The 27,645-nt window shown below is 35.7% G+C and overlaps 1 protein-coding gene across 2 annotated transcripts in view; it reads left to right on the plus strand.

The window, feature by feature from the left end:
* The window catches only part of MTDH (metadherin), a 33,895-nt gene extending 7,281 nt beyond the window's left edge, over positions 1-26,614 (plus strand). The window contains exons 3-13 of one of the 2 annotated variants that reach the window (XM_061995064.1): positions 3,162-3,243; positions 3,736-3,915; positions 5,385-5,453; positions 7,685-7,936; positions 10,097-10,183; positions 12,120-12,218; positions 14,212-14,336; positions 14,883-15,002; positions 17,456-17,575; positions 21,546-21,705; positions 23,241-26,614. In XM_061995064.1, the coding sequence (XP_061851048.1) occupies positions 3,162-3,243; positions 3,736-3,915; positions 5,385-5,453; positions 7,685-7,936; positions 10,097-10,183; positions 12,120-12,218; positions 14,212-14,336; positions 14,883-15,002; positions 17,456-17,575; positions 21,546-21,705; positions 23,241-23,311 (1,365 nt within the window). In that variant the 3' untranslated portion in view covers positions 23,312-26,614. The remainder of the gene's footprint in view (positions 1-3,161; positions 3,244-3,735; positions 3,916-5,384; positions 5,454-7,684; positions 7,937-10,096; positions 10,184-12,119; positions 12,219-14,211; positions 14,337-14,882; positions 15,003-17,455; positions 17,576-21,545; positions 21,706-23,240) is intronic. The other variant, XM_061995065.1, reaches the window with a different exon arrangement.
* The last annotated feature ends 1,031 nt before the right edge of the window (positions 26,615-27,645 follow it).

The raw sequence follows: 27,645 nt of genomic DNA on the forward strand, positions 1-27,645 counted from the left end.
ATTATTCTTATTTGTTTAGGTCATTCAAGCTTTAGTTAACTGTCTTATAATAACTTATTTTTCAGTTAGTATGTTGGCTAAGAGACTGTATCCTGTTACTTGACTATAGAGTTCTAAAAGCTTTTAACATTGGCAGATAGAAAGACTTCTCTTTGAAATGGGTTTGCCTTACAATTTCACTCTGTGCACTTCTTTCTGTTCTCCTTTGTGGTTTTTTTTTTCAAGAACATACTAAAATTTGATCCTGAAGAAATAACTATATATTTCTTCTGACCTTTCATATTATCTTAAACCGGTTTCCAAGTAGGAAAGATGTTTAAATGATAAACTCAAGCTTTACCTTAAAACTACAAACATAGTGATCTGAATTTTAAAATCTTAAGTTGAAGCTACAGCTCCAGGAAATTAGTACCACTACATGTATATGGGTGCTTATTCAACTAATTATGTTTTTAAATCACTTTGGAAACCTATGGACAAAACTTAATTGCCTTAGGGGTCAACTGTTATCCTTCAGTCAAAAATATAGGCAAGAACTTTCTTTAAAGTATAGGTAACTTTACAGACATGTAATTATTTGGTTAAACCTCACAAGGAATCTGGTACATTTGTAACCTATAAAGAAGATTGTAAGGGGTCCTGGTATGTGTCTTTCTAGAGCTTGAGGTTGGTGGTATAAGTCAATGGGTAGGATGGAAGTAGTAGGTGCACATATATAGATATATGGATATATGTAATTTATGACCAGTAGAGTATGATGATTTTTGGTGTGTGCTTGAATAATATATTTTCAATGAAAATAACACTTTCTTCGTGTGTCTGTGTCTAGTAGCTGCTTTTAGGGTTGTGAATTTCATGCATGTTTTTTCAGAAGAGTCATTGGATTCTCTTGTTCTGCTTTTGAGGAGGGGAAGTTTTGGGTAATGTCTGGATTGTGTCCGTACATAGGGCTTATGATTCTCTTGTCACTTTGAATAGTTTCCTCCTTTTTTCCATTTTAGTGACTTTAACAGAATGGGATTTTTTTGGAATTTTTAGTGGAAGGAACTCTGTTGATGAGATAGCAGGATGTTAAAACTTCAGTGGCCGTTGTATTTGCAAACACACAACTACCATGTCTTGAATACTAGAAAATAATAGGGATGAGGAGGAAAGATTTCTTCTTATATTTTTCTTTCACAGGGGACAGTGCATCTTAAAGACTTCAAAAATTTTGTCAGGCTTGCTGAGTTCCTCATGTGCTCTCTGACTGGTGGCAGAGCCAACACTGGCAGCTTTCTGTCTTGAAGAAGGTGACACTTAAAATGAGTAGGCTTCTGTAAAATAACCAACTATCTTCTTCAGTAACCTTTAACATCTCTTGCTGCTTCAGTCAGTTTGATACCAACGTAGTGACTGTTTACAGAACTAAATTTGGCCGGTAGTGAGTAAATTTGATAATTAATTATAGTTCTGGTTTCTCAGATCAGGTTCTAGTAACTCAGGTTAGAAAAGTGTATTTTCAAGATTTGAATTCTCAATCTTTTTTTTTAAAAATAAGCTTATTTTTTAAATGGTTTACAGTTCTCAAATACATCGAAGTTTAAGTTTTATGTTGATGCCTTTGTAAGAGCTAGTTATTTAAGGAACTGGAGTTACAACTTGGAGGAGCAGTCAAACTCTTGTCTGGGAGATTTCTGAAGTCATTGCAGATGTTCTTTTAGTGCCAGAGGACAATTGGATAGTTATAGGCTTTGTGTTAGAAATTCTAAGACCACAGCTTTTATTCTCAAAGTAGCTGAAAAGGGGAGATGTAGGTACAAACTTACTAATCTTTCCTCAGCTTAATCTTCAAGAAGCAAATCATAACTGTTTTTTATATTCTTCATTTCCTTTTTAATTTTTTCCTTAGAAAGTGCTCTGACAAGTAATTTGGCTTATTCACATCCTTACTTCTAATTCTTCTTGAGTTGCTTTCCAAACCTGCCTTTCTCTTATGGAGACTTTTCAGCAGTCAGCTGGTATGTGAGTTAAGGTAGGCTACTAAGCAAATAAGTGAGGTAATTCAGTTTAGATACATCTGTATTGTGTCTCTTCTAGTACCATAAATGATTTAACATGTAGGGAATGATCTAAACAGTTATAGGTGTGTTGGCACAAAATTGCACTTAAGCAGTGAAATTTTTGTTCTCTTTGTTGCTGCACTAACAAGCTATACTGCTTTCAGTTCCTATATTGGAGAGACATGATACTTTTTGAGCATGCTAACTCAAAGTCATGTGGACTGCATGCCGTTTAGGGCCCAGCAGATATTTGCTGCAGCTGTTGTGATAATTTAGCTGTTACCAATTCTGAATTCTAGGGAGTTTGTTATACTCTTCTTGGGCATCTAAGACCAGAAAACCATACAGTTTGTATTCAGGTATAAAGCTGGCAATTACTAGTCTTTTTTTTTTTTTTTTTTTCTTTCTAGAAAGATGTCCTGCATTTCTTGGAATATCTTTATTCAAATATTCCAGAGACTGTGAATTGGTGACTAGTTCCCCTTATAACATTTGAGTAGGGAACCATCTTTCTCAAAAAAATTTGGGTGGATTTGTTTTTGTATTTTTTTTCAGTCAAGTTCATCTTGTACCTTTCTTCACTTGATTGAAAGACTTTTCAGTATAGAGTTTTCTAAGAAGGTAATTCACCATCACTTTACCTTAAGATTAAACTCCAAGGCTTTCTGCAATATATTCTCTCCTAATATCTTGGGGCATTTTCATCTTTCTTTTCATCAATGTTATATTTTCAACACTTTCTATTGCTGTATGTTGCACCAACACTTATTTCAGAAGTAGTTTCTTCTGCTCCTCTTTGTTTATCTCTGCTTCCATTAGACAAGAAGTAACGTGTCCCGGCAGGTCTTGAAGACCTCCAAGGAAGGAGACTCCACATCCTACCTGGGCAGCCTGTGCAGTGCTCCATTACCCTCACAGTAACTTACTTCATAGTCTTAACTTAGCAATTCATATTGTTTAGTACTCCTTTCAAGGGATTGTCTGTACAGAAGATTTTCAGGAAAATCTCTTTCAAACTTACTCCTACATTTTGTTGGGAGGGGGATTGTTAATCACTATGACAAATGATGATTAAGTAATTATTAAGATAATATGGTGTCATGTTTGTTTTTTTTCTAGTCAAAGAAAAAAAAGAAATCAAAAGGAGATGCTAAAACAGTTCAGGATATGTCACGTCTAGATGGAAAGGAAGTTGATGAAGGTACTGAACAAAAACACAAAAAATGGAATTGTACATATTTTGGATTAAGTGGTCTTTAAGATTTACTTGTTTGTGTGTCATAAAGAAATATAAGAAATTAATTTTATCATAACTCTATAGTCACATGTTATATCTGGAAATCTGATCTTTGAAACAATAGTTTTTAATAACTTCAACTGATATTTTTTTTTTTAAGTTAAGCTTAGAAAAACTGAGAAAAGTCTTTAATAGTAGGGCCCTCATGTTGTTCATGTTTTTCTCTGTGTAGCAAAGTAGTATCACATTACATTCAGAAAAACTTGGCTTTGGCCAGTTGTTCAAGTTTTCAAAGTAATGTTGAAGTTGTCTGCTTTGTGATTTTTTATTTATTTATTTATTTATTTATTTTTTTAACTTGGCCTGTGCTTGGACTTCAGCTTGGTACAAAAGGCGCTAAAACTCCTTTATTTTGCTGTCTGACTCAGCGATGTTTTCATTTGGGGGATGTTTTAGGAGCCTGGGAAACGAAAATCAGTAACAGAGAGAAGCGACAGCAGCGTAAGCGAGACAAAGTGCTGACCGATGGTGGCTCAGGAGACTCTAATCTCCAAGGAGTGGAAAATACAGTTACTGTATCCATTGAGCAGCTGATGCCCATGCCATCACTTCCAGCTGGTCTCAGAAAAAATAAAGGTATGATGGTCGATAGGTCTGTGAACATCTTCTAGAAGAGCAACTTTACTTGAATGTTTAAATAGTGACCCTGTTGTGGATATATGGTAGGTATATTTGGAGGCTGTAACCGTTGAGGAAATTATTTCAAGCTGTGTAAAGGTACTTTTTGTTGTTCAAAACTGCTCCTTTTTTGTTGAGCCTCACTTTTAGGCAAGCTCAGGAGAGAATGTTCTGGATTAAGTGTCTGAGCTGCTGGCCACCATGCTGGTGCTCTTGTCAGTGTCTGCACAGCTGCATAGGCATATGTCCCCTTTCTTTCACTTGTGCTCTACTGACTCTGCCCTTTATGTTTCTGTAGACTTCAAAGGCACCCACAGCACTGCTGCGGACAGCAACAACTCCTTAACTTCTTGAACACTTCCTTGCGGGAAGGTTATGCCCATGAGTTCTTAGAGATCATTCACTATATAACGTGTAGACATTTTTTCCAACATGAATTTAGTAGTTCCAGTACAAAAGCTGTTCATATTGTTGGGAAACATCTGGCTGAGATTTAGTAATAGTTGTAACTAAGAGTTCAATAAAGAAGTATAGGCTTTAGCTTCTATGACTACTACTCTTTCAGGAAAAAGTAGCATGGACTGGTTAAACCATGTATAGGCACAGGAATTCAGACTTGGCTGTAACTGAGAAATGGTTTAAGAAACAGAAAGAATCTGAAGACACAAACAGTTTAGCTTTCTTAAGGTACTTTTAACCTACTGATACATTTGGTGCTTTAATTAGATGAAATTTGATGTTCTAGCAAAGTAACAAAAAGACGGAGCACAGCAGCTCTCTGGTACCTTGTAACAATTTATTGAAACTTGCACACCTTACCTGGTGTTTTTACTGACACCTATTTGCATCTTGACTGAGTGCGTGATTCCTGTCTGAGGGCTAGATTGGTATTTTTCTCTTTTTCTGTCCATTTACACAGAAACAGCTTTAAGAAATGATGATTCCAACTCTCTGTCTACTCTGTGAATAGCCATAACTACTGTAACCTCTCTTACCAGAGTCCTTCATGCATCCTATGTTCTTAGTTCACCTTGTACTAGACACAGCTGAATTCTGTTCAGAATGTGTGTTCATGGTAAGGTAGAAGCTAGTAATAGTTATATATCTTTGAAATACTCAGAGCTGGCATTTGCTTGAAGATGCAGCCTCTGTTTTAGATTTTTGCTTTCCATTCGGGGGGAAACTAGCTAGAGTTCTTTGAAATCTGCAGTTCCTTGCATTATAGGTCTTAAATCAGTTTTGAGTGTGTCTACAAAATAAACACAAATAATAAAAGCTAGAGCATTTTATTTAAGTTTTCTGTAAATGTCTTCATTTAGTTTGATGATTGGTTGGTTTTAATATCAGTATTAGATAATCTTTTAGAAGATTTTTTTTTAACAGATGTGTCTATTTGAAAAAACTGTTTTCTCTTACTTCTTAATCAGGTGATGCACTTCTGAATGCACAGGTTAGCAGCTCTAAACCTGCAAAGGGGGAATCATCAATTCCACAAGGTAAAAGGTTTTCATTATTAGATATCGTAACTAACTAGAGAAGTGTTTTACAGAAGTGAAAACACAAAAGTGTGGTGCAGGATTCTTTTGGGACATTATTATGCAGCTGGGTTTCTTGATGGACTATGCAGATGTTATACTTTTAAGTGTGAGTTACACAGATTGAAAACAGTCTGTTACCTGTAGAAAAAAGGATTCAGTATCTAGAATTTTCAGACAGATTACCTCTTTCACACATTTTTAGTTACAGAACAGTAAATCTTATTCTCAAGATCCACTTAAAAACTCTTTGTTCTAGCTTTTCAAACTTCCTCATTTTTTTCTGTTAATGAATTGATTACTTGCTCAAAAAAAAACCACTTTATATAGATAACTGCAAAGAGCTCAGATACCAGTCCTGATTATTGTGAAGTTTGTATACAAGCACTTCTCAGTTCTTTGTGATCCTTTGAGACACATACTTCGAGTTCACTCATTTTGAAAGTACTTAAATACAAAATGTATGTTTATAAATAAGTATACATAACATTATATGTCACACAGGTAATTGTTAAAATATTTGACTATTTTTTTACTGTAATCTACTAGCGAATCTAAACAGTTTACTAATAAGAGATACTGCTATATTAATAATGGAAGTGATTTAGTTTGCCATAATGAAATCAAGACATTTGGTTTTTACTCATAGCCAACATAAGTGGTATTGTTTTAACAAGAAGTAGTTAGTATAATTAAGCAGTTCAACAAATCAGTTACTAAAAGCACCCAGCTCCAGAAAGTTAATCACTTTCTACTCGTTTTCAGGAGCTTTACCACAGGCAAACTGCCCAGACCATAGCACAGGAGGAATGAGTTGCATTCTTCAGAGATGGATGCATAATGAGAGGAGGACAGGAGGCAATAATCAAGTTTCAGTAAGAGACATTCTGAATGACTGTGAGGAAAAAAGCTTTTAATAAGATTGCCCAGAGATGCTTTGAATTATAAGCTTTTATGATTTCCAGAACCTGAGCAATGTGATAAAATTTTGAAGTTAGCTGTGGTTTGAGCAGAAGGTGGAACTAGGTGACTTCCAGAAATCCGTTTCTTTTTTTTTTGTGGTTCTCTGAAGCTTGCTGATCATGTAGCTGAATCAGCATGTCAGCTATCTTGTTACAAGATTGCAAAAGTGTTTCTCTACCAGCTACAGTTTGGTTTGTGTCTGCAATTATTGTTGCTTTCCCCCAAGAAGTTTGTTACCTTCAGGGGATGTTGACTGACACAAACTATGTAAGTGCTGTGAAGAAAGGGCAATGTTTTTTAGGTACAGCAGTGGTGACCTTACAGAGGTCTGTGTTTGGATGTGATTTGTCTGAGAAAATCTGAACATATCTCACCTAATCAATTCCTTAACAGTGAGGCTGCCTGGAACGTGGTATGCTCCTGCTGCCGGAGCTATGAGTTAATTTAAACAATTACATGTTTGGTCTGTAGCTTTTGTTGGCATATGACTTAGTGTAAGTTTTATAATGATCTTTGTGACTAAATATATTACTGACTTCTCTCAAAATATACATAAAACTTTCTATGGCTAGTATTTTCTGATTAGGGTAGGCTATTGCAGTCTTGTGGTCTTTTACTGTAGTATCACAAAAATATATTGCTTATAAATTATTTTAAGAGTATTACCATGGTTTTTTCCCTCTAACCTCAATGGGCACTATGGTAAATATGATAGCTGTGTTCTTTGTAAATCCTGTGTAGTGTTTCGGAAGTATTTTCTAATCCTTAGTCATTTCTTCTACTTCCTGCTTAGAGAACTGCTATATGCAGTTATGAGACAAGAATTATTCTCCATTTAGTGCATGGTGTTTTCTGGAAATCAACACTATACTCTGCAAGACAATTTACCTGGCAGTGTTGGAAGCACTCCTACCCCTTTTTTAAAATCTAGAGACACTGATTCACCAAGATATCAACCCTATAAAGAAAAGGATGCAGGAAGGAGAGTGCAGTTTGTTGCTATTTTTTCCTCACTCTTTCAAGTTAGTGGACAGATGGTGTATGTCATCTGAACTGGAAAATCAGCTGAGACAGAGCAGCAGCTCTCCTGTATCACATTGATTTAGCAAAGCTGCTGTTCATTTGTACTTTCTTTTTTTTATTGTTAAGTGTATGTGCACATAAGTAATGTTCTCATTCTTTATCCAGTTCTTATTTTAAATAATGCTTTCCTTATGCTTCTATTTAAGTTTCTCCAGGATTGACTGAAAGCCATACAGTAAATGGAGGAAGCTGGAATGAGAAGTCTGTAAAAATCTCCTCACAGATTGGTGTAGGGGAGGAGAAATGGACATCTGTTCCTTCAACTGCAGCTGGGAAGAGGAAGACTGAGACATCAGCTTGGAGCCAGGACGCTGGAGACGCTAATGGGAATGGAAAGGACTGGGGTGTAACCCTGGTGGGCAGGCCCTGGAAAGAGCGTTCTTTGTTCACTCCTATCAGTAAGATATTACAAAGAAAACTTGCTTCACTTCAGTATTTTTACATAAGTATATTTTTTTAAATATTGAATCTCTTAAAGAGCATTATGCTTATATATTAAAAAAATCTTGGAGTGGTCTAATGAAATGTGAACTAAGCAGTTTCTGTTTATGGGAAATTCTGATGGCTTAACATCTATGTCTGTTTACAGTTTAACTGAATTTTTGGAGTTTATCTGAAATAAAATTATTTCTGTGAAGGAATCAAAATTTTTATATCACTTCCTTAGAATTCTGGAAGTGATTACTAGGTCATTTTGAAGAGCAGCTTCTTTTTTTTTTAATTAATGTCTTAAAACCCAGGCCATAAATCTTATCTGTAGATCCAGTATGATCAAATCAAATGTGTTTGATTTTGACAGATTTTTGTTTAGGCTCAAGGCTTAAAGATTGCTAAGCTCTTGTGACAATTAGTGTTACATTCTTTTGTTCATTAGTGGTTGGTTTTAGTCTTTTCTGATACAATATTTTTGCCTTGGCTACTTGCACTGTCCAGAATAATAATGTAGAAGAGAGTCTTCATTTCTCTCTGGGCAACAAACTTCAACTTATTAGTAGATACTGTAATATGGTCCTTCCCCTGTTCAGTCTAAGTGATCCTAGACTCCTCTGGAAAGCAGTCTTCCTTTGTAGTCAGCAATGTTTCTTTGGTCTAGGCCTCTTTTGTTTATGTTTTATTTATCTTGAACTGTGGTTTCCAAGACAGGACCTACTCTTCCATTTGAAGTTTTTTTGTTGCCAAGAAAAGGCAAAGGGCTTTTTTGGTATTCCAGTTAGCCGTATTCTGCTCTGTATTCTAATCAGATAGTTCTTAGTGACTGTGACCATCTTGTTGTTTTTGTTACTCGGAATACATCATGCTTGACCAGACTGATTTCCTTCTGGTAAAATACCTGGTTTTGTGGGTGAGAGGAGAGCAGTGAATGCCTTTTATGATTACTTTAGTAATGCTTTCAACACTGTCTTCCACAGTATTATTGTATCCAAGTTAGGATGGTTGAAAAACTGGTCAGACTCAAAGGTAGTGGTTGGTGAGTCATATTCTACCTAGAGACTGGTAGCATGCAGGATATGACAGGGCTCTATACTTAGAGATGTCCTGCTTATCATCTTTATGAGTGACCTGGAGGAGGCAAGAGTGTCTTTCACATCAAATTCCAAGATTACACCAAACTTGAGGGGGAAGCTAATTGATACAGTCCAGATCAAGGGCAGTATCCTATAGAATCTAAAGCAGACGAAGGAATGCACCAACAGGAACCTGAGGAAGTTCAGTAGGCACAAATGTGAAGTGTTGCACCTGAGCAGGAAGTCCCCCTGTCTGGAGACTGACTGTAGAGAGTAGCTCTGTGTATAAGGAATGCTGGTGGACACCAAGCTGGGCATGAGCCAGCCATAGGCCCCAGCAGCAAAGGTAACCATCAGTATTCTGGGCCATATTAACAGGAGTCAGTAGGTTGGGCATAGTGATTGTCTCCTCTTGGACTATGTCTGTAGCATTTTTTACAGTTTTGAGTGCTTACTCCCCCAGCTAAACAAAACTAAATAAAAGCTACTAGCTGGTTTTATTTAGAATCACATTCTAAATACATGGTTCTGTTGACATATTCACTGATTGTTTCTGCATATTGTCTACCTTATACTTAAGAGTCAAGTATATTTTAATTTTGAAGCACTATTTCTTAATTGTCAAAAATTATTCTGAACTCAGTTGTGTTCTTTAACTTATACACAATTTACTCCAATATAGGTTTCTTCTACGGAGTGAATAAATACAATTTGTGGTAACTTAGATGATTGAAATAATGGGAAGAAGAATAATAGTATAGGGCTCAAAATACAATTTGTTTTTCCTTTGTGAGAAGTTTATGGATACAAAAGGCTGTAGAGGGAAGAAGATCTTAGAAAGCTTGAGAATTGTTTCAAGGTGAGTGCTCATACAGCCACATCTCTATGAGCACTGATTGCCTGATATAGTAAGCAAAATAATGTTCTCAGTTGTGTGAAATGTTAACATAGCTGGAATGTCAACTTCTTCTGACCCTATTCATAATTAAATAGCCAACTTTTTCAACATTGCCAGCAGAGTGAATTTCTTTCTTCCCTCCCCTTCTCCCACAGCTGCTTGGAATGTGGATGCAAGGATTAATACCTCTGAACAGAATTCTACTTCTTTCTCTTCATTTGGATTAACTCCTGGAGTTACTGGTTTGTATGCCCTTCCAAAGATCTTTCCACTCTCTTCTACTTCACCAAGTGGAAATAGAATTTGCCAAGTATTATTAATATGCATCTTTCTCATTGTTCTTTGGAAATATTACAGGCAACTGGAAATGGGTGGAAGAGATGTTTTATGAAAGCCTAGAAAGCTTTCTTGTTGTGCTGAAATTATGCAATAAAGTAACAATTTTAATTTGATAATCAAAAACTAGATCAACAAGAAGGTGATATTTCTCGTTTAGCCTTCCTGTTTGTGTGTTGAGTCTAAAGAGCGTGCATAAGAGATTGGTATGTCTCATGTTGGAGAGCTGAAGATTGCATTCTAGAGAAGTCTAATTACCCTGATCTTCTGGATTTGTTATTTGATGGGGGTTTTCCTCTTCAGGGACCTGAAGTACTGAGTTTAGAGTATGTCCCATAGGCAGGATCTGAAGTCCTGAGTCTTCTGTGTATGATAGGTGGGAAAGTTAAGCTCTGGGATTTTGTTTGGAAATTGCTATAGAGTGCAAGCCTGGCTTTCTAACAAATATTATGTGTTAAACTACTGACATAAGTGCTACAGTGATTTATTATACAATAAAGGGATCATATGTCAGGTTTTCTGCACTTGCTTACTCCAGTCGCTTAATGAGCTTGGTATGACTATTTTCTTTAAGGAAGTAGCTGGCCAAGTGCTTGTGCACTTATGCTGTGTTTACTTATATTGCAGTTTAGCTTTTTAGTTATGGAACTCAAGCTTAGTGTTCTCCAGCTCAGGAGTGTTTCATTCTCTCTGCACGTCTGAGCAGGATAATAAGTTATAAATGCCAACATCTAATTTGTCAGACTTTCCAAAGAACAGTTAATTGAATGAAAACTTATAAAAACCTTTTCTTAAAGGAAAAGAAGAAACAAGGTTTTAATTGTACAAAGAGTTTTAATAAAATAGCATTTCCCAGGGAGCCACTTGAATTCAAGTTCAGTCCCTAGGCTGAAACTTAAGGTTTAGTTAATGAGGTGGAATGACAGACTGATCTGAGATTCACCTGCATTACTACTATTCTAACTTTGAGAGAAGTTTAAGGTCAGCGAAATATATTCACGTCTTTGATGCACCTTAGCCAGCAATGTTGTAATTCAAAGTGACCACATGAATAAATATTTACTTCTTACCCATGACTGGCTAGCAAAGAATGAGGCCATGTCAAAGTTCCTTACATCTAAGGTATCTTTTGCAGAGGTGTTTTTAAAATAGAGAGACTCAGGTAGCTGTCATCCTATTTACACTTCATTTCAAAAATAAGTCATCATAAAGTAATATATTAATTTCTTCATTCTCACAATTAAAAAGTTTTTTGATTTATTTCTTTAAAATGGTTTCTGTTTGCTGATACCTTATTTTTCTTAAAATAATGATGTTAGTTGTCTTGACAGTTTGTTATCATGACTAGTATTGGCCTTACAGTTGTTTCTTATGCTACTGTTATGTTCCCAAAACCTTTCACTTGAAATGAGAATTGGATGCTTAGGAATGAGTAATTTAATTGCTCTGTCTGCACTGTAACTCATGAGGTTGCTTTCTGGTACTCTTATCCTTTTAATCTTCTCCCTGTAAAAGTTCTTTTGATACAGAATAATAATTTTACTACCTGTAAAATTTTGTTATATTTTTTTTTCAATTTGAGGAGACTGCTCTAAGCTTTAAACTGTTGTTATTCATCCTCCCTATCTTTTTTCCTGACTTAATTTTGTATTCCTTCTTCAGTTCTCTTGTTTTCTGAATATCTGATTTTTGAGAGTCTTGTAGTTTTCCTGTCCTGTGCAGTCCTTAAGATCAGATATTTTTTTCTTTGACCCTTCTGTCTTCCTTTCCTACTTTGATTGGAATTTTTGTGCCCAAGAGACCTCAGGAAGCTTGCTAACTTATTTATTTATTACCTTTCAGGATCCAACAGTGAGTCCGTTTCTCAGGCTGGTACTTCTGATTTTCAATGGGATTTAAGTCATTCTCAACCCCCTGTTGATGACGAATGGTCTGGGTTAAGTATGTTCCTCTAAAATATTCATTTGTACGTTGTTAATAACTGTTACTTGAAAGTGTAGTTACTTACATTAGCCACTTGTATTAACCAGTTGTGAGCATCCGAAGGAGAACCTGGATTGTGTCACTTCTGTAAAGCTAATTGAGATTTTGAAGAAAGCAGGAAGAAGTGTTTTGACAAATTATAATAGACAATTGACAATTTTTAGGAAAATACTTGGATATTGAAACTCAGAAGTGAAAGAGAGCTTATGCATTTTAAAGTAGTTCTGGCTTTTGCTAGCAAATCTTGGTAAACAGACTTACTGAAAATCATAAGAAAAATGTGCTGTGAGTCTCCAAAAGATGTATTTGGCAGGTTGTATTTCAGTTAGAGTTTGCTTATACATTATTATACTTTCCTGAAAACTTAATGTTACGAAAGACTCTTATATTTAGTCTAACTTTTTCTCACTTAGCAATCATTAGCAAGTTTTTATGTATATAAATATATATATATATATATATACACATATATATAAAAAGCATGTGCATGATAGAAGTCACTGCAGACTATATGATCTCTAAAGGTCCTTCCAACCCCTACCAGTCTGTGATTCTGTGAAAATCTGTGTTTCCTCTCTCTCCCTGACAATTAAGGAATACTCTTGTACTTCTTACCACAGTCTATTCCTAAGAGAGCTGTAGTAAAGTTACAACCCTACCTAAATATTTACTAGACAAACTGTACCTGTGAAGAAAATTTTCAGCCTTCAGTTCACTTTTTGAATTCTCCTGTAATTGATAGCTTTACTCAGGCAGATCTGAGAATGTTTAAGAAAAACTGTTTAGTGCCTTTTGTTAGGTCAGTGACCTGAAAAGTTGGTCAAGTTGACCAGTAAAGCTGCTTTCCGTGTTACCTCCTCTCTGAGAACAACTTGTTGTGTAATAATCAGAAAAGTAAAATGGATAGAACTGAGGACTGCATCAGTCAGTTTTATCATGACTACCCTGATACCACTTCATTTCAAAACTTAGCTTTTGTCTTTTATCAGATTTAAGGATATGGGAAGCACATTACGGTTATCATTTGAAAGTAGTCAGTTTTACATATGATCAAAAGCATAACTTGCATTTCTGAGCGTAAGCTGTTTATTAGTGTATTCTTGACTTCATAATGTTTTACAGTAATTTTCATTTGGGTTTTTTTACTGCTTTTCATTTTTACTTAATTTTCAAGTGTTTAAACTGAATCCTGCTTAAATTATCAGACCAGGTTTTCCTCTTCTCCTTCAGTTTGGAATAGACTAAGGGTGAGAAGTATTTGTGATGGTAATATAAGTATGAAATGAAAGACGATCTTCTACAAAGTGTTCTGTTTTAGAATCAACTTGCTTGTAAATTTCTAGTGAACAGTCAGTCTTAAAGCTTAGTTATTCCCATTAGATATTTTTAATTTTTATATAACTGAACTGAACTTTAAATTCATCATTCCCATGTGACAATATAAACATGTGCCATCATGACTGAACGACAGCAAAATGGAGTAGGGACTTAGAGTCTTAGGAGAAATAAGGCTATTAAAAAATGAGTGCTACATGGTGACTTGTCTCAGTAACATAGATGCTTTGAGATATATCACTGAATAAGGGATTCTTAGTTAAGACTGATCGGTGTTGTAGTTCATCTTAATTCTTTCACAGTCTAGGAATAAGGTTTAAGATAGAGAACAACTCTTAAATAAATTTGACCCTCTTTGCGTAGTCTAGAAAAGTTATCTCGTAGTTATCTAGTAGCTGCTGCTGTGACTAGCTTGTAATCCAATTGCTTTGTAAAATAATCAAGTAAAAGTCTTTTATCTTTAAAGATTAAAGTCTTTTTTTTTTTTCAGAAATATAGGAAATTAATATTTATATCTTGATATCAATGAGTGATTTTATACATAGACATTCTTTAACTGTCCAAGAGCACCTGAAAAGTAAGGAGATGTTCCTGAAAATCATTTTAATCTTTACAGATGGGCTTTCTTCAGCTGATCCCAGCTCTGATTGGAATGCACCAGCAGAAGAGTGGGGGAATTGGGTAGATGAAGAAAAAGTTACTTCTGTTCCTCAACCTGAAGAGATATCTGATGTTCAGAAGGTAAAAGGTGATATTTTCTCCTTAGCTCGAAGACTTTGTCCTTACTGCTGACATTTCTTAAAGTAACTTAAGAGTGATGATAAAGGTAACCTTTCATCTCTTTTACTGCTGATAAGAGTAGCACAAGAGAAGTAAAACGCGAATGTTGTTACTGAGAAAAGAGAAGCCACTTAGCTCCATGTCAAATCTTGCTGTCTCACCATAATTTAAGGATTAGCTTATCATTATAGACTAAGACAGGATTTAGATCTGTTTTCCTAAATACTTCTTAACAATATTCAATCCTGTCTATGAAAAGCAGCAGTTCTATCCCATCAGTACATGGTGGGTGCTTTGTCACCTCTTTCATTCCCAGCTCCTATACCTATGTTACCAGATACCCTGGTGAGAATCTAGTCTTTCTGAAATTAACCAAATGGATAAGATTGTGTTCACTTGTACTTTTATTTGCAATTGAATTCTTTATAACTAGTAATTCATGCTTAGTCTGTGGAAGGTGTGTTTCGCTGACATTTTAAATGCTAAATACCTTATATTCCTGCAAAGGCTTCAGATAATGAAAGAGAAAAAGCAGAACCAATACTTCAGGGTTCTACTAGTGGCAAATCCAAGAAAAAGAAGAAGAAAAAGAAGAAGCAAGGTGAAGAAGCTAATTCTCCTGCACAGGTAAGTGGAAGAAAATCTGGATATTCTAAAAGGCAGTTATGAGGAATTCACAAATCACCTTATTTTTATATATTAGTATCTTAAGCAAAAGTTATTTGGGGAAAATTAATTTCCTCATGGTATTGGAATGTCTACCAATGTTTCTCAAGAGTTAAGGTAATCCTTCATTTACTAGTGTTTCTTTAATTTGAAGTATTTGATGTTTAACTTGTGAATAGGACATAGTATTACTGGATTTATACTTGAAAGCATGAAATATGTGGAAAGTATTTATCCTGAATTGTTTATTTTCTGTCAAGTATGGATTCTGTACTGTAGGGATGTTTCCAAGAACTTTCCTTTGCATGGGAAGTCTTCTCCTGTCCTTTGAAGGACAGCTGCCTTGGTGGATATAGCTAGCTAGGAGGAGAGAAATTCAAGTTTTCTCTTAAGCTGTCTTAAAGCACAGTTCCATGAGAATATAGTGAGGTTTTTAAGTACTGGCCTAGTTTGCTTTTGCAAAATGATATCAATGTCCTGAGCTCAGGAGGTGGAGCTACTATGAGGCAGGTTTGAGTGAGATGGATAGTATTTGCAAACTGAGGATGGTTGTGGAGTTTTCTTTGTCACTTGAAGAGCTTTTTAAGAATTATGTTGAAACAGATTGGTTGCAAAAATAGGAAAAGCAAGTTGTGCTTCACTTGGCAATTGAATCATGTTTGAGTAGATGAGAATGAGACCTTTCCTAATAGCAAAAAGCTTTTAATAGCTCTTGCTCAGAATACATCCTGCGTCTGCTTATAGTGACAGCCATTCATAATTTGCATTCTTTACAAAATGCCAAATGCTTGGTTGAATCTGACTAGATGAATTGGAGAGAAGGAGGAAGCATTACTTCACTCGTACTTGCTTTGGATTTGCTTTTTATGATTATCATTTCAGTCTGAGATTTTTTTTTAAACTATTTTAAAAAATCAAATTCCTATTACACTAAAGTTGTCTACATGGAGGTGGGTGTTTGTGTCAATGTTTGTGTTTCTTTTGAGGCAAATTCAAGCTGAAGGTACTAGGACTGCAACTTTTTTCGTAATTGAAATCTGTCACGTTCTAGTATCTGCAATGACTCTAAGTGAGAGTCAAGATTAATAGATTATATGGTTAACAGGTGTTTGTGATGTCTTGATTGGATCTTAAGGTCAGCAAGTGTGTTCTGAAATTACTTTTCCTTTGCCTGTGAGCTGCCTTTTAAGTTGTATATGTCAAGTTAAATCCTACTGTCCATACTGACGTCATCAGATTCATTTATCCTACCCATTGGTTTCCGGACATTCTGATGTTGTTAATTTTCTTTCACTTCATCACACTATGAGATCATCGGTTTAAAAATGAGAATTCCTCTCTATTGAATTTTTATGGAAAATTGAGAGGTGGTGTTTGAAAGGAGTAGACAGAGCTGTTAATACATCACAGATCCGTGTTAGAGCAGTGTAGTAATTGAATTTGCTGGTCCTACTTCAAGCTCCCTTAAAGTTTGTGTGTTTGTCCTCTGAAAATTGAACACGTTCATTTAAACAGCATCATCTTTTCTCACTGTTTATATGTAAGTGTTCACAGTCATGTGTTGATTCAGTATTTTCCAAGGTAGTGAATGTTACCTTCAGAGGTAGACATAAGGCAACATATATGCTTTCCTGTCAAGAATCAACAGACTTAAACTTCAACTATCCAGGGGAAATAAGTGAAGGAACGATATTTCAGGAGGTACTTCCAGTGTAAAACCAGAGACCTGTGTTCTGTTAATTGTTCACCACCACAGGATTCTTCTGGTGCAAGAAACAAATGTAACTATTCTTAATTCCTCATGTAAGATGAAGACTTTCCACCATTACAGTATTCAAGGAATAAGTGTTGAATTTCTTGGATATTTTGGTTTTATTTTCAGTTTCTCTACTGAGAGGTTTGTTTTGCAGGCATCACAGCAAGCTAAGTTGGGTTCCAAAAATATTATAAGAACTTAGTACATGATAGAAAACTGTACAGAGTAATATGCAGAACTTGCATTTAAAAACATTTTACTTACAACAGAACACAGAATTGAGAGCAGTCAAGTCTCATCGTGACACTTTTGCCAAGTGTTTAAGATCACTTTAAAGTTTAACTTCACATCCTTATAATTTCACAGGCATGTGAAGCGCAGTTGGAATGAGATTGGGATTTTTGTTAATAAATTGCATGAAGAATACAGCACTCTGGGCTTTATTAGATTCAATTTATACTTTTGTAACTATGCTGTTCTACATGTTTTGAGTGTTAGCATAGGCAAATATTAGCCCACTACTTGATTTTATTTTTAAATAGATTTTCTTAGATATAAAAACTGATTATGGCAGTGTAACTGATGTTCAGGGAAGAAGAGTCAGAACTTTACTACAAATACAGGCTTTTTTTTTTTTTCCCACTTCCCCGTTTTGTAGGACACTGAAGAACTGGATAGAGAAGCTGGAGAGGAATTTCAGCAGGATACCTCAAAAGTTCAACCACAGCAGGAAATAGCTTTTTCTCTGAAGACCATAAGTACTAGTGAACCAGCCAAGGTAGGGGTACAAAATTGGCTTCATGTTACAATTTTCAATTGGAAGTGCTCAAAGTCCATTGCAACACTTAATTTTTGTAGCTAAGGTTGCAATAATAATACTGCTTCAAGCTGTATGTTTATGAATATAAAGGTGATTGAGAGGTTGTGAATTTCAGATACAGGTCTACTCTGAAAAGCAAAGTCTTCTAAATCAATAGTCACTTCCATTACTGTCAAGTTATTTTCTTGTTTGAATATTCAAGCAATAGCTTAATACTTTGAAATCTGGAAACCTAAGAACAAATAGGTCTGAGCACAGGACTGATAGGATATCTTACTGTTTTATTGCAACAGAATGAAGTGTTTACTTAATATATTTTCTGACTTAAAAACAGTCTAAAATTGATTGTAATGACTGTGCTGAGCTTAATTACTAAACTGGTTTCTGTTTTAATCAGTTCACAAACTGTTTGCCTCAGCTTGAAACAAACATTCTAGAGAATACGAGTTCTCTAGTTTTTCTCCAACTAACAGTTTTTTTGGAAAACATTGTCCTACAGGCATCACATTGCAGGAAGAAGTGTGGAATATTCCTTGTAGTGTTGGGTTTGTGTTCCATAAAGACTGAACAATACCATTGAGATAGCAGTTCAGTACCACAGAATGTCTGTCAGAGTATTGAGTTTTACTTTTTAATTGCCTATCATTTGTCTTATATAAAACTAACAAAGTCTTGAGATTCAAATGAAAATACTAGAATGGAATCTTTAACAAGAGTCTACAGAAAGTACAGAAAGTGTGTATTGAGAACATGTGCCTTGAAAAGCACATTTAGACATACCTTTAACTTTAAATATCCTACATTGAGGTAGAGCTTTTGCTATAATTATTTACTTTAGGTTCCATTCAGACTTTATTCAAGGTTAACAACAGCTACCTATTCTGTCTGACTATGACGAAGTTTTGTGGAGTTTTTTTGAAGCTGTGTCTGAAAAAAGACACCTGCCTATGAGTGCAAGTGACCTTATACCCAGCAATTTGTTTTTTAAAAAACTTAAGAGCAAATGCATTGTTTTGTGTTAGGAGTCCATGGTTGAAAATGTATAGACAGAAAACTCATGTTTGAATTGTGATGTTGATTGGTGGAGGTTTTGACCTTTAGAAAGAGGTATACTGGTGCATCCCAAAAGACTATAGCTTTTGCTGTTTACAAATCTATATTGATTTGAGAAATACTTTTCAGCTACATGTAATGATTCTTTTGATCTGCAGTTAGACTGTTTTTTTTTTCTGATAAGATGTCAGTGCTGCTAAAATATCAGCCTAGTGTCAGTAGACTTTGTTCAATTGTTTAGCATTTAAAAACATACCCAGCTTCCTAGGTGATTTGATGGCATCAACTCTGTTGTAGACCTACACCAGGCACTATTCTCGGGGAGCCTGAGTGTTCCCATTATTTTTGAGTCTTGTTGTGGTTTCAGTCTGCCCTATATGTGCCTATGTATAGCTGTGTTAGTGGTGATTTTGTGAAACAAGACATAGACTGTATTAAATTTGGTGTGGGGGAAAAGGACAAATAAAACAATTGCTAACAACATTCTCTGGAAGCTAGTTGGACTTGATACAGAATAATTTGTGAATTAACAGTTGGTCTGTCCGTCTTTAGCAAGTCTCCTTGCCATCAGATTTCGCTTCATCGAAATTTCACACATGCAAAGATGCCGTCTCATATTGTTTGAATTGGCTGTTCCAAAAAGTTTTAGAAACAGTCTGTGACTGTTGTGTGAAATGGATGACTTAAGTTTCCAGGGTAGGTAGTCTAGTCTTGAGCAAATGCTTTAAAACATGAGAACAGTTGGGGTAAATTAAGCTGAGTGCGAATAAATTATTGTGCAGAGTGTCCTCATAAAGACTAGAAACAGCTGAGTGACATTTTTCCCATATTATACATTTGCCTGTGTGGAAACCTTTGGCATTTTATCAGCAAGCATGGGTTTTAAGTGGAGATGCCTTTTCTTTGTAACAGTTTCACAAGTCACTACTTCATTAATAAGTTGTAGGATTATGCATATAACTATTTATATTATCAAATAGGCCACATTGTTTCAGATTTCCTTTCTGAACTGAGTTGTTGGCACCGAATATTCTAGCAAAGAGTAGTACCCAGTTCTTAATGATTGGTATCGCTGTCCACTTCACCTCATCCAACATTCAGACAGAAATACACTATTAGGAAAAATGCCCAGGCGGTGCTCTATATACCTGTGTTGTTACATTGGCAGTAATACTGAGTGTTTTAACATTCAGGCTGCAACATGTTTGTTAGTCAACTCGAGACAGCTGTATGTCATTAAAATATTGAGTTGCTTTACCTGCTGGTGCCTCTGTCCTAACAAAACTGGGATAGCAGTGAACTGAAACAATTACCTGACACAACTAGAAGCTTTAAGTCCTCCTCCTGTTTTAGAGGCCACATCCATTTTGTTAGAATTCTTTTATTTATGTAGCTGATGACTGCTAAGCTTTAGACAACATTAGAATCTCCTAGGGTTGAAAGTGCTATAGGATGCAAGTCCATTTTATCATTATGGTTCATAGTAAAATAAATTTAAATTGCCATATTTTCAGTAGATCCAGAGAATTACCGTTATTTAAAAAACTTGCTTCAGTTGATGTGTAAAAGCACAGCAAACTCCTGTAGTCATAAAAGATTAGTGATCTTCTACTCTCTAAATTCATGAGTTGGGTTTTTTAATTAAAGCTGTTAAACTTCTTTCTCAGTCTGACACCTTAAAAAGAAAAGTGTAAAGATGTATCCTATTGCTCTTTTATATGTTCTGACTAAATCCTTAGATGCTTACATTCTCATGATGGTAAGAGTACAAACTATATGACTATAATATATGATCTGTTTACATCCACATCAAAAGCTGGATGTAGACGCTTGTTGCAGTAGCGCAAGGTCTGTCCTGGCTCTTGTGGCACAACTACAGCCAATCATGGAGTGGTTTGGGTTGGAAGGGGCCTTAAAGACCCTCTAGTTCCACCCCCCCTGCCATGGCCAAGGACACCTTCCACTAGACCAGGTGGCTCAAAGTCCCATCCAACCTGACCTTGAATGGTTCCAGGGATGGGGCATCCACAGCTGCTCCAGGCAAACTTGTTCTAGTGCCTCACTCAGTTAACAATTTCTTAATAATATCCTAAAGTTCATGGTGTAATGCTTGAATGAGGCACTATTTTCTAATACACTCTTATTCAAAAGCTTTTGTCAGTAGGTCACCTGCTGTGGGATCATGTGGTTTTTATTTTCTGATTTTCCTATTGGAATGTGAAGTGATTTTTGCATTTTGACTTCTGGTAAGCGCTACACAGTAAGCTACGGTTACTGTACAGTCTCTGTAGTGGAAACCTTCAAAATAGACTGGATGACTGCAAAATCCTAGGAATATCTTTTACTTGACAGTTACAGCAGTTTCCACTGAAAGAATCTGAGTGCTCTAGCAACAGATACTTGTAATTGTAATATAAGGCTATTGAGTGTTTTGAACAGTCAGTAGGAACAACTGCAAATGTTTACTAAATCGTGTAAAAGCTTGATTTGTCTTGACTTTTGAATTGCGTATTTGGACCCATATAGCTTTCTTGTTTGCCTTGTGGCCAAGTGCATATGTGTCATTGTCTTTTTTCTGAGTATATATTCTAGTGTCTTTTTAGGATCTTAGTGATTTCTAGGTTGTTCTCCCTTTCTCTGCATATCACGTATTTTGTCTTTGCTTGTACGCAACCAGACGTTGTGGCACTAGGTGGCAGTCATAGTCTTGCAGGCCTGATTGAAAGTTTTGAAGAATATGGATATTTGCTTAATTTTTTCAATGCCATCTTTCCAGCAGCTCCTAAGTTTACTGCCAAAAGAACACCATATAAGAGCGTTCTACTCCTGTATGAATTAATAACAATTTTGAAACTTTATTCTGTTTTTCAAATAGCCTGAGGAGGCTCCTTCGCTTGCTGTTTCTACTGAGCCATCTGTAATTGTATCAGAAAGCGATTCTGACAAGAAGATCGCTTCCCAAGTGCCACAGATGCTGCAAGAGACAGATGTTTCTAGTCCCAATATTAAGCAAAACAGTGTGCCTCCTCCACAGAGTGAGTATCTCTCAGTTCAATTCATTTGTCTGAATTCAGGGTGTACTTTTTTCCCATAAGGCACACATAGTCAGAGTGCTTTGCCTTGAGGTTTGGCTTTAGAGTGCCAGATCAGGTTCCTATGTATTTAATTTATGTACCTTGCCACATTTTAGTTTGCATTGAAGTACTTTGACAAATGTGCTTTCACTGTGAGGAAAAACTGGCTTCATTTGCTTGAATGACTGAAAATGTCTGTTGGCCTTGTCCGCTCTGTAACAGACATTTGGGCGTACTCCTCACCGTCAGGACTGGCGCTCCATGCTGGGACTGAGGAGTTCTGCCAACACTGTTTCAAAGGCATGCTTGCAAGCCTTCAGTGGAACAGATGGCCACTCACATAGCAGTTGACAGCATTTTTAGCTACCAGAAATACAGAAAAAAAATAAGTAATTCAATTTTCAACCTATTGGGGTTTTTTTTGACTTCTCAACTTAGCTCATTAACATCTTTTTACATATGCTTCCATGAAATGTAGTAGTAGTGGAGGAAAACAGTTGCTAATCTAGAGGTAAAAAGGTGGTGCACTTATTTTTGTTGTAGCCTAACAGTACATGCATAAGACTGATACATGCAGATATATTGGCTTTCTAAAAATGAGCTGTGCCCAGAGGTGTCAATGTATCCTCTTTTATACTCAGCAAAAACACCTCTGCTGAAAATACCCACTCTGTAATACAGACAGAAAAATTAGAAGGGAAGTCATGATATGAAAGACATTGCTTAAAAAAATAGTTTGAATTAGACTTTTTAATGAGATTAAAAAATCCTGACATCTTGTAAGAAGTTCCTGACTGTGTTGAAATACTAAACCAGTTTTTAATGACTGCGGAAGAATTTAAACAATATCATCTTCCAAGTCAGTGTGTCAATTTACAACTTTTTGGTTTGGTTCTAAAACATGAAGGCTTCTGTGACTGATTCATGCCTCAGCAATTGGAAGAGCATCTCTTACCTTCAGCAGATATAAGATTTTACCTGATTTACCACTATTGGCAGTCAGCATGTTTTAAGGCAATCTCTTTTCATAAAATAACATAGTGCTTCTTTATTTGATTGTGGATTCCGTGTAACCACATCTTTATATAGTTCGTTATTTTAAAAATAATCTTCTGACGTGTCATTTACATTTGTAGTTTAAAACAGTGTAGTCTGATAAAAGTGAACATTGAATGTGAGTTGTGTACATGTACTTGTTTTCCAGTTAGCCAAAAAAATGATGACTGTACTGTAAATAATGCATTTACAAAAGGAGCGACCTATGTTGTATATTCCTCTGTGATGTGAATAATTAGGCTGAAATCAGCAAATGTTGGTTTAGATTCACTTTAAATTAGAGACTTGGGGAGAAGCAGGTAAATATAGATCTCCTTCAAAAGTCATGGTAGTTAATTGTTCTGAATTACTTCAAGTTAATGTGGGGTGTACTATCCAGGATTTTCAAAGTTCGTGAAAACTTTCTCAGTCCTAACACTGTAGTTACGTTTTGTTTTTAGCGAAGTCTGAAGAAAGCTGGGAATCCCCCAAACAAGTTAAAAAGAAGAAAAAAGCAAGAAGGGAAACGTGAACTTCCTGAGATGGACATGTGTTGCTGAATATTGTCATGAAGATTATGCTGTTTATGCAATAATTTGTGAACATGTACAGAATTTTATATAAATTTCAAACAATTTTTAAAAACAGAACTGCTGTGAACATGAACATCTTTAAAAAGGAATCAAAGGAAAGTAACTTTATGATATAGCGAACAGAATATGCTACGTTTGAAAGACGTTCTGAAGAGTCTGTTTTTCCAACTTTTGGAGAGAGATCTTAATTAAAAAAACTGGTTTTACAACACAGTGCCCTGTTTACAACAGATTATACTCTCATCTACAGCTGCGGATAAAAGATAAATGTCAAGGAACGGTTTTCTGTAAAAATACCTGTCTGTACAATAGTGGGTGTTTCTTACCCCTCTCATGAGATGGTGCATTAGAAGCACAGAATGTTAACCATTTAAATTTGTTTCATGCCTAAATCAAAGTGCTTTGATTAAATACATAATCTGCCATATCTTTACAGTGAGTTGGTTAGCGAGTCTGCCAGCTGTTACAGGAATCACAAGTGCAAATCATTAACCATGTGTACAGTCAGACCTTCACGGTTTATTATATGAAGTTAACACAATAAAACTGCTTTGGGTTAAAGGTTTGAGAATGTGATTTGAAACTTGATTATGGTTCATGAAGTTATTTTTTATAATGTCCGTTTCCTTACTTGAATTATTGAAGATAACAGTATATTTTTAAGAATGCAGTAGTGTGCTTAAAATCAAGTTTCTCCTTCATTTCCTACACTTCTTGGTTGATTAAGACTCCCATCTAAAACTGTATTCTTTCAACTTTTAAACTCATGGAATGAACTGAAAGCGAATGTTCCCTTCCCTCAATGCTTTTTAAATTACCATACCCAATTCTGTTCTGTTCTCTATTACTAAAATTCTGAAGAAAGCAAAATGACTTTTTCTTTCCACTCATAAATTATTTGGGATTTCAAAGATCTGTTGGAGAACTGGAGTGTTTTCAGACAGCTTTAATTGACATTGTCAAGACCAGTTATCAGGAACACATTTTTTTACTGCCTTAACCTGTAGTATGTAGAATGTGTCTAGACTTCTGGACAGGAGTTAGTGTTTTTATATTAAAAAAAAACAAAACAGCAAACTTGCAAGTATAGCAGTTGTAAAATAAAAATCATTTCCCGCTTGAAACTGTCAATTAAAATGGTGTTTAAGATGTGTTGTCATTTTCAGGCACTGTGTAACTACATGGTATCAAACTGGCAGATGTGTTTGTGTCTGTAAGGTGCATGCCCAGCCATGTACACTGTAAATAGCCTTTACAAAATCTCGCTTGATAAGGATGGTAATTAACAGCACCTGGTAAATTCAGTTAAAGAGCTGCCAAGATTTTTTTTTTTAAATGGTTGACTTCTGGTTTTGTGGCACAAACAGAATTGTTAACAGCTGGTACTGATCAACAACCTGTACTCTTTAACTGTACTCGACTGCAGTTCAACAGCATTGCAAGGCAGGAATAGTTAATGCAGCAAGCTGGTTTTAATTGTACTGGAAATGCACCTTGCTAATGGAGAGTTTTCCTAATAAATGGATACTAACTTGCACGGGTATTAACCCCTGTATGTCAGGAACATGTGACACTCTAAAACTGATTTGTTAAAATAAATTGAGCATATTGATGGTATGGATTTATTTACTGGGAGGGAGTCATGCCTGAGACTGATACCTGTCAAGAGTCATGTAAAATAAATTTAGAACTGATCTACAGCGCTTCAAGGAGTATCTTAAGGCAAATGTGAAAATAAGATATTACAAATTCATGCAGAGTCCTTTGCATGTAAATAATAGTACAATTTTACTTGTTGTCTTCATAGTAAAGGTTCAAAAAAAATACCCTTTGAATTCAGGTCTGTAATGTATGTCTGAAATGTCTGTTTCCAATCTGTATGTTGTGCTAAAAGCCTCTTTTGTAGAAAATACAAAGATTTTGCATCATGAGAGAGATTGCCTGCCCCCAAGGGCTTTCACTGCATAAATTCTTCTCTTTTTTTCCTCTTGAAGAGAAAATTGGTGATATTTCTGGCTTAGTGAGCTCTAGCTCTTGAATAGCTTGTTATTCTGGGAAGAAAAAAAAAGAAACAAGCTAACAACCTAGGAACCCTGCTAATTAACTCCTACTACTAAGCAGGATGATATAAATAAATCATAATAAATCATTAAAATAGCCTTCCTTTCAAAATGTTGTCACCTATTTAGCAGCACCTCGTACTGTTTTCTTAATGTGCAGTTTCAGTGTCTTAGAAAGCAAAGCTTGCTTTATTTGGACATTCATTGAAGAGGTAGTAACTGTATAGCATATTGTCTATAAATACAAACTCGGTTATCTATGTACTGACTGTCATGTTTCTATGACTCAAGCAATGGTTAGTCTTAATGATACACTGTATCCAGACTTTGGTACTTGGATAGAAAGAGAAAACACCATTTAAAGAAACGTAATCTCTTTTTTTTTCTTTTTTCTTTCCTTGTTTTTTTGTTGTTGAATGCATGGAATGGTTTCATAAATCCAATATGTTGGGGTTTTTTCTAAGTACTCTGGAATTATTTGTATGCGTAATTTAAACTTGTGATGATGTGTAATTGGATAGTCATGGCATATTTTTGTTTCTTTTGTGGGGACGGAAAGGTGTACAGAATTCATGTGTGCTTGTTACAAAGGTAACAACTGTGCATTGGTTTGGAGTGGGGGGGAAACTGTATTTCTGATCCCCTTTTAGAAGTCTAAAGAAAAAAAGTGCAAGACAAAGGCACTACTTTAATATTTACTAAGAAAGAATGTACATATTAAAAACATTTCAAACTTTATAGAAATACTTTCTAGTACTGTTGTGTTGTAAGTGGATTGTATCTCATTGGAAACTGCCTTATTAATTGTTCCTAGCCATGGGATTGTACTGTGAATAAGGCTTTTTGAGAGGTGCCATGTCAGAATACATGGTTCAAGCAGACTTTCAGCTGTTATTAATCATAGTTGTTTTGCCTTTAAATGACTCAAGTTGGTCACCAGTCAAGATTTCAGTTGTTAAATGCGAGTCTCTTGCTGCTTGTACTTGTGCATCTCATTCTAGTGACCACTGAGCACCCAACGAAGGACAGTGTTTCAGTTTTCCAGGACAGTACTGAAAGGTTTCTTCATCGCTCTGCTGTAAATGGAAGAAAAAAATCCTAAAAAATGGAATTACTTTTCAAAAGATAACTGCTAAAATTATTTTACTATTAAAATTCCAAGTGAATTGCTTCATTTAAGAACTAAGAGCATCAGTTGAGTCAATTTGGGTGGGGGAAGGACCTGGAAGGGCTGTGTGGCAAATAGTTCTTAACCTGACAATAATGTAGTGGCACCACAAATTTTATTCCCTGCAGGACTAACAGAAGTGCTGTTAGAAGGGATGGATGCTAGGAATGAAGTGAGAGAACTTGTATTTTGTCAGGTGATGGGAGCAGGGTGGAATTACCATTTCCTGTACTCTAGCATGTTGCTGTTAGTGGTTCACACACTGTTCTTCTCGAGACTTTGTTGAATTGACAAAATTGTCTAGTTTCTATATTGGGCCCTTTCAGTTTTCTGAAGCTAACAAGCTTTTCTTGTTTAAAATATCTGGTTAGTTGTACCAAGCTGAAGGGTTCTGGTTCACTGAAAATGAGTTTCTTTACTGAAACTATGATGTGTTTAATTTTGGTATATTCTGGAAAGGAAAACTGCATTTTGAACTCTTAACATGAAACTACTGATTTCAAGGTTTTGTATGATGCTCTTTAAAAAATAAATCTCAGAAGCATCTGCTGCTCAAAGCAAGTACATTTTCTGTCCTAACTGTAGCATCCAGTGATGTGTTCACCAGACTCAGTGTTTTTGATTTGGTCCATGGCAGAAGGTAAGTCATGGACCCCTCAGAACCAGATCACCACAATGAACTCATGGAACTGACTGGCTCAAGGCAGCTCCCTGTTTTCCAGGGACAGTGGGTCTTTTACGGATACAGTGTTTCCAGACTCTAAAGTTAAGTGGTTCCTTTTTTCAAATATCCAGTGAAGTATAAACCAAATACTTGGTTATGGAGAGCTTTGTTTTCACAGACTGTTCTTGTCACAGCTTGGTTTTCGTGACTATACTTTATCCTTGACCATCCTTATCTATGTCATTAATGAACAAACTGGTGCCTTGAGCTACATCTGCAAATGAAGCTGTGAATGGGAGATAACTCCTCTCTGATGTGATACTGCAACTTTAATGTCTTATGATGTTGTAGAGGCATGCTAGACTGGAGATCTTGGTCTTT

Source organism: Colius striatus, chromosome 4, assembly GCF_028858725.1.
Source record: "Colius striatus isolate bColStr4 chromosome 4, bColStr4.1.hap1, whole genome shotgun sequence".
In the NCBI taxonomy this organism is placed as follows: Eukaryota; Metazoa; Chordata; class Aves; order Coliiformes; family Coliidae; genus Colius; species Colius striatus.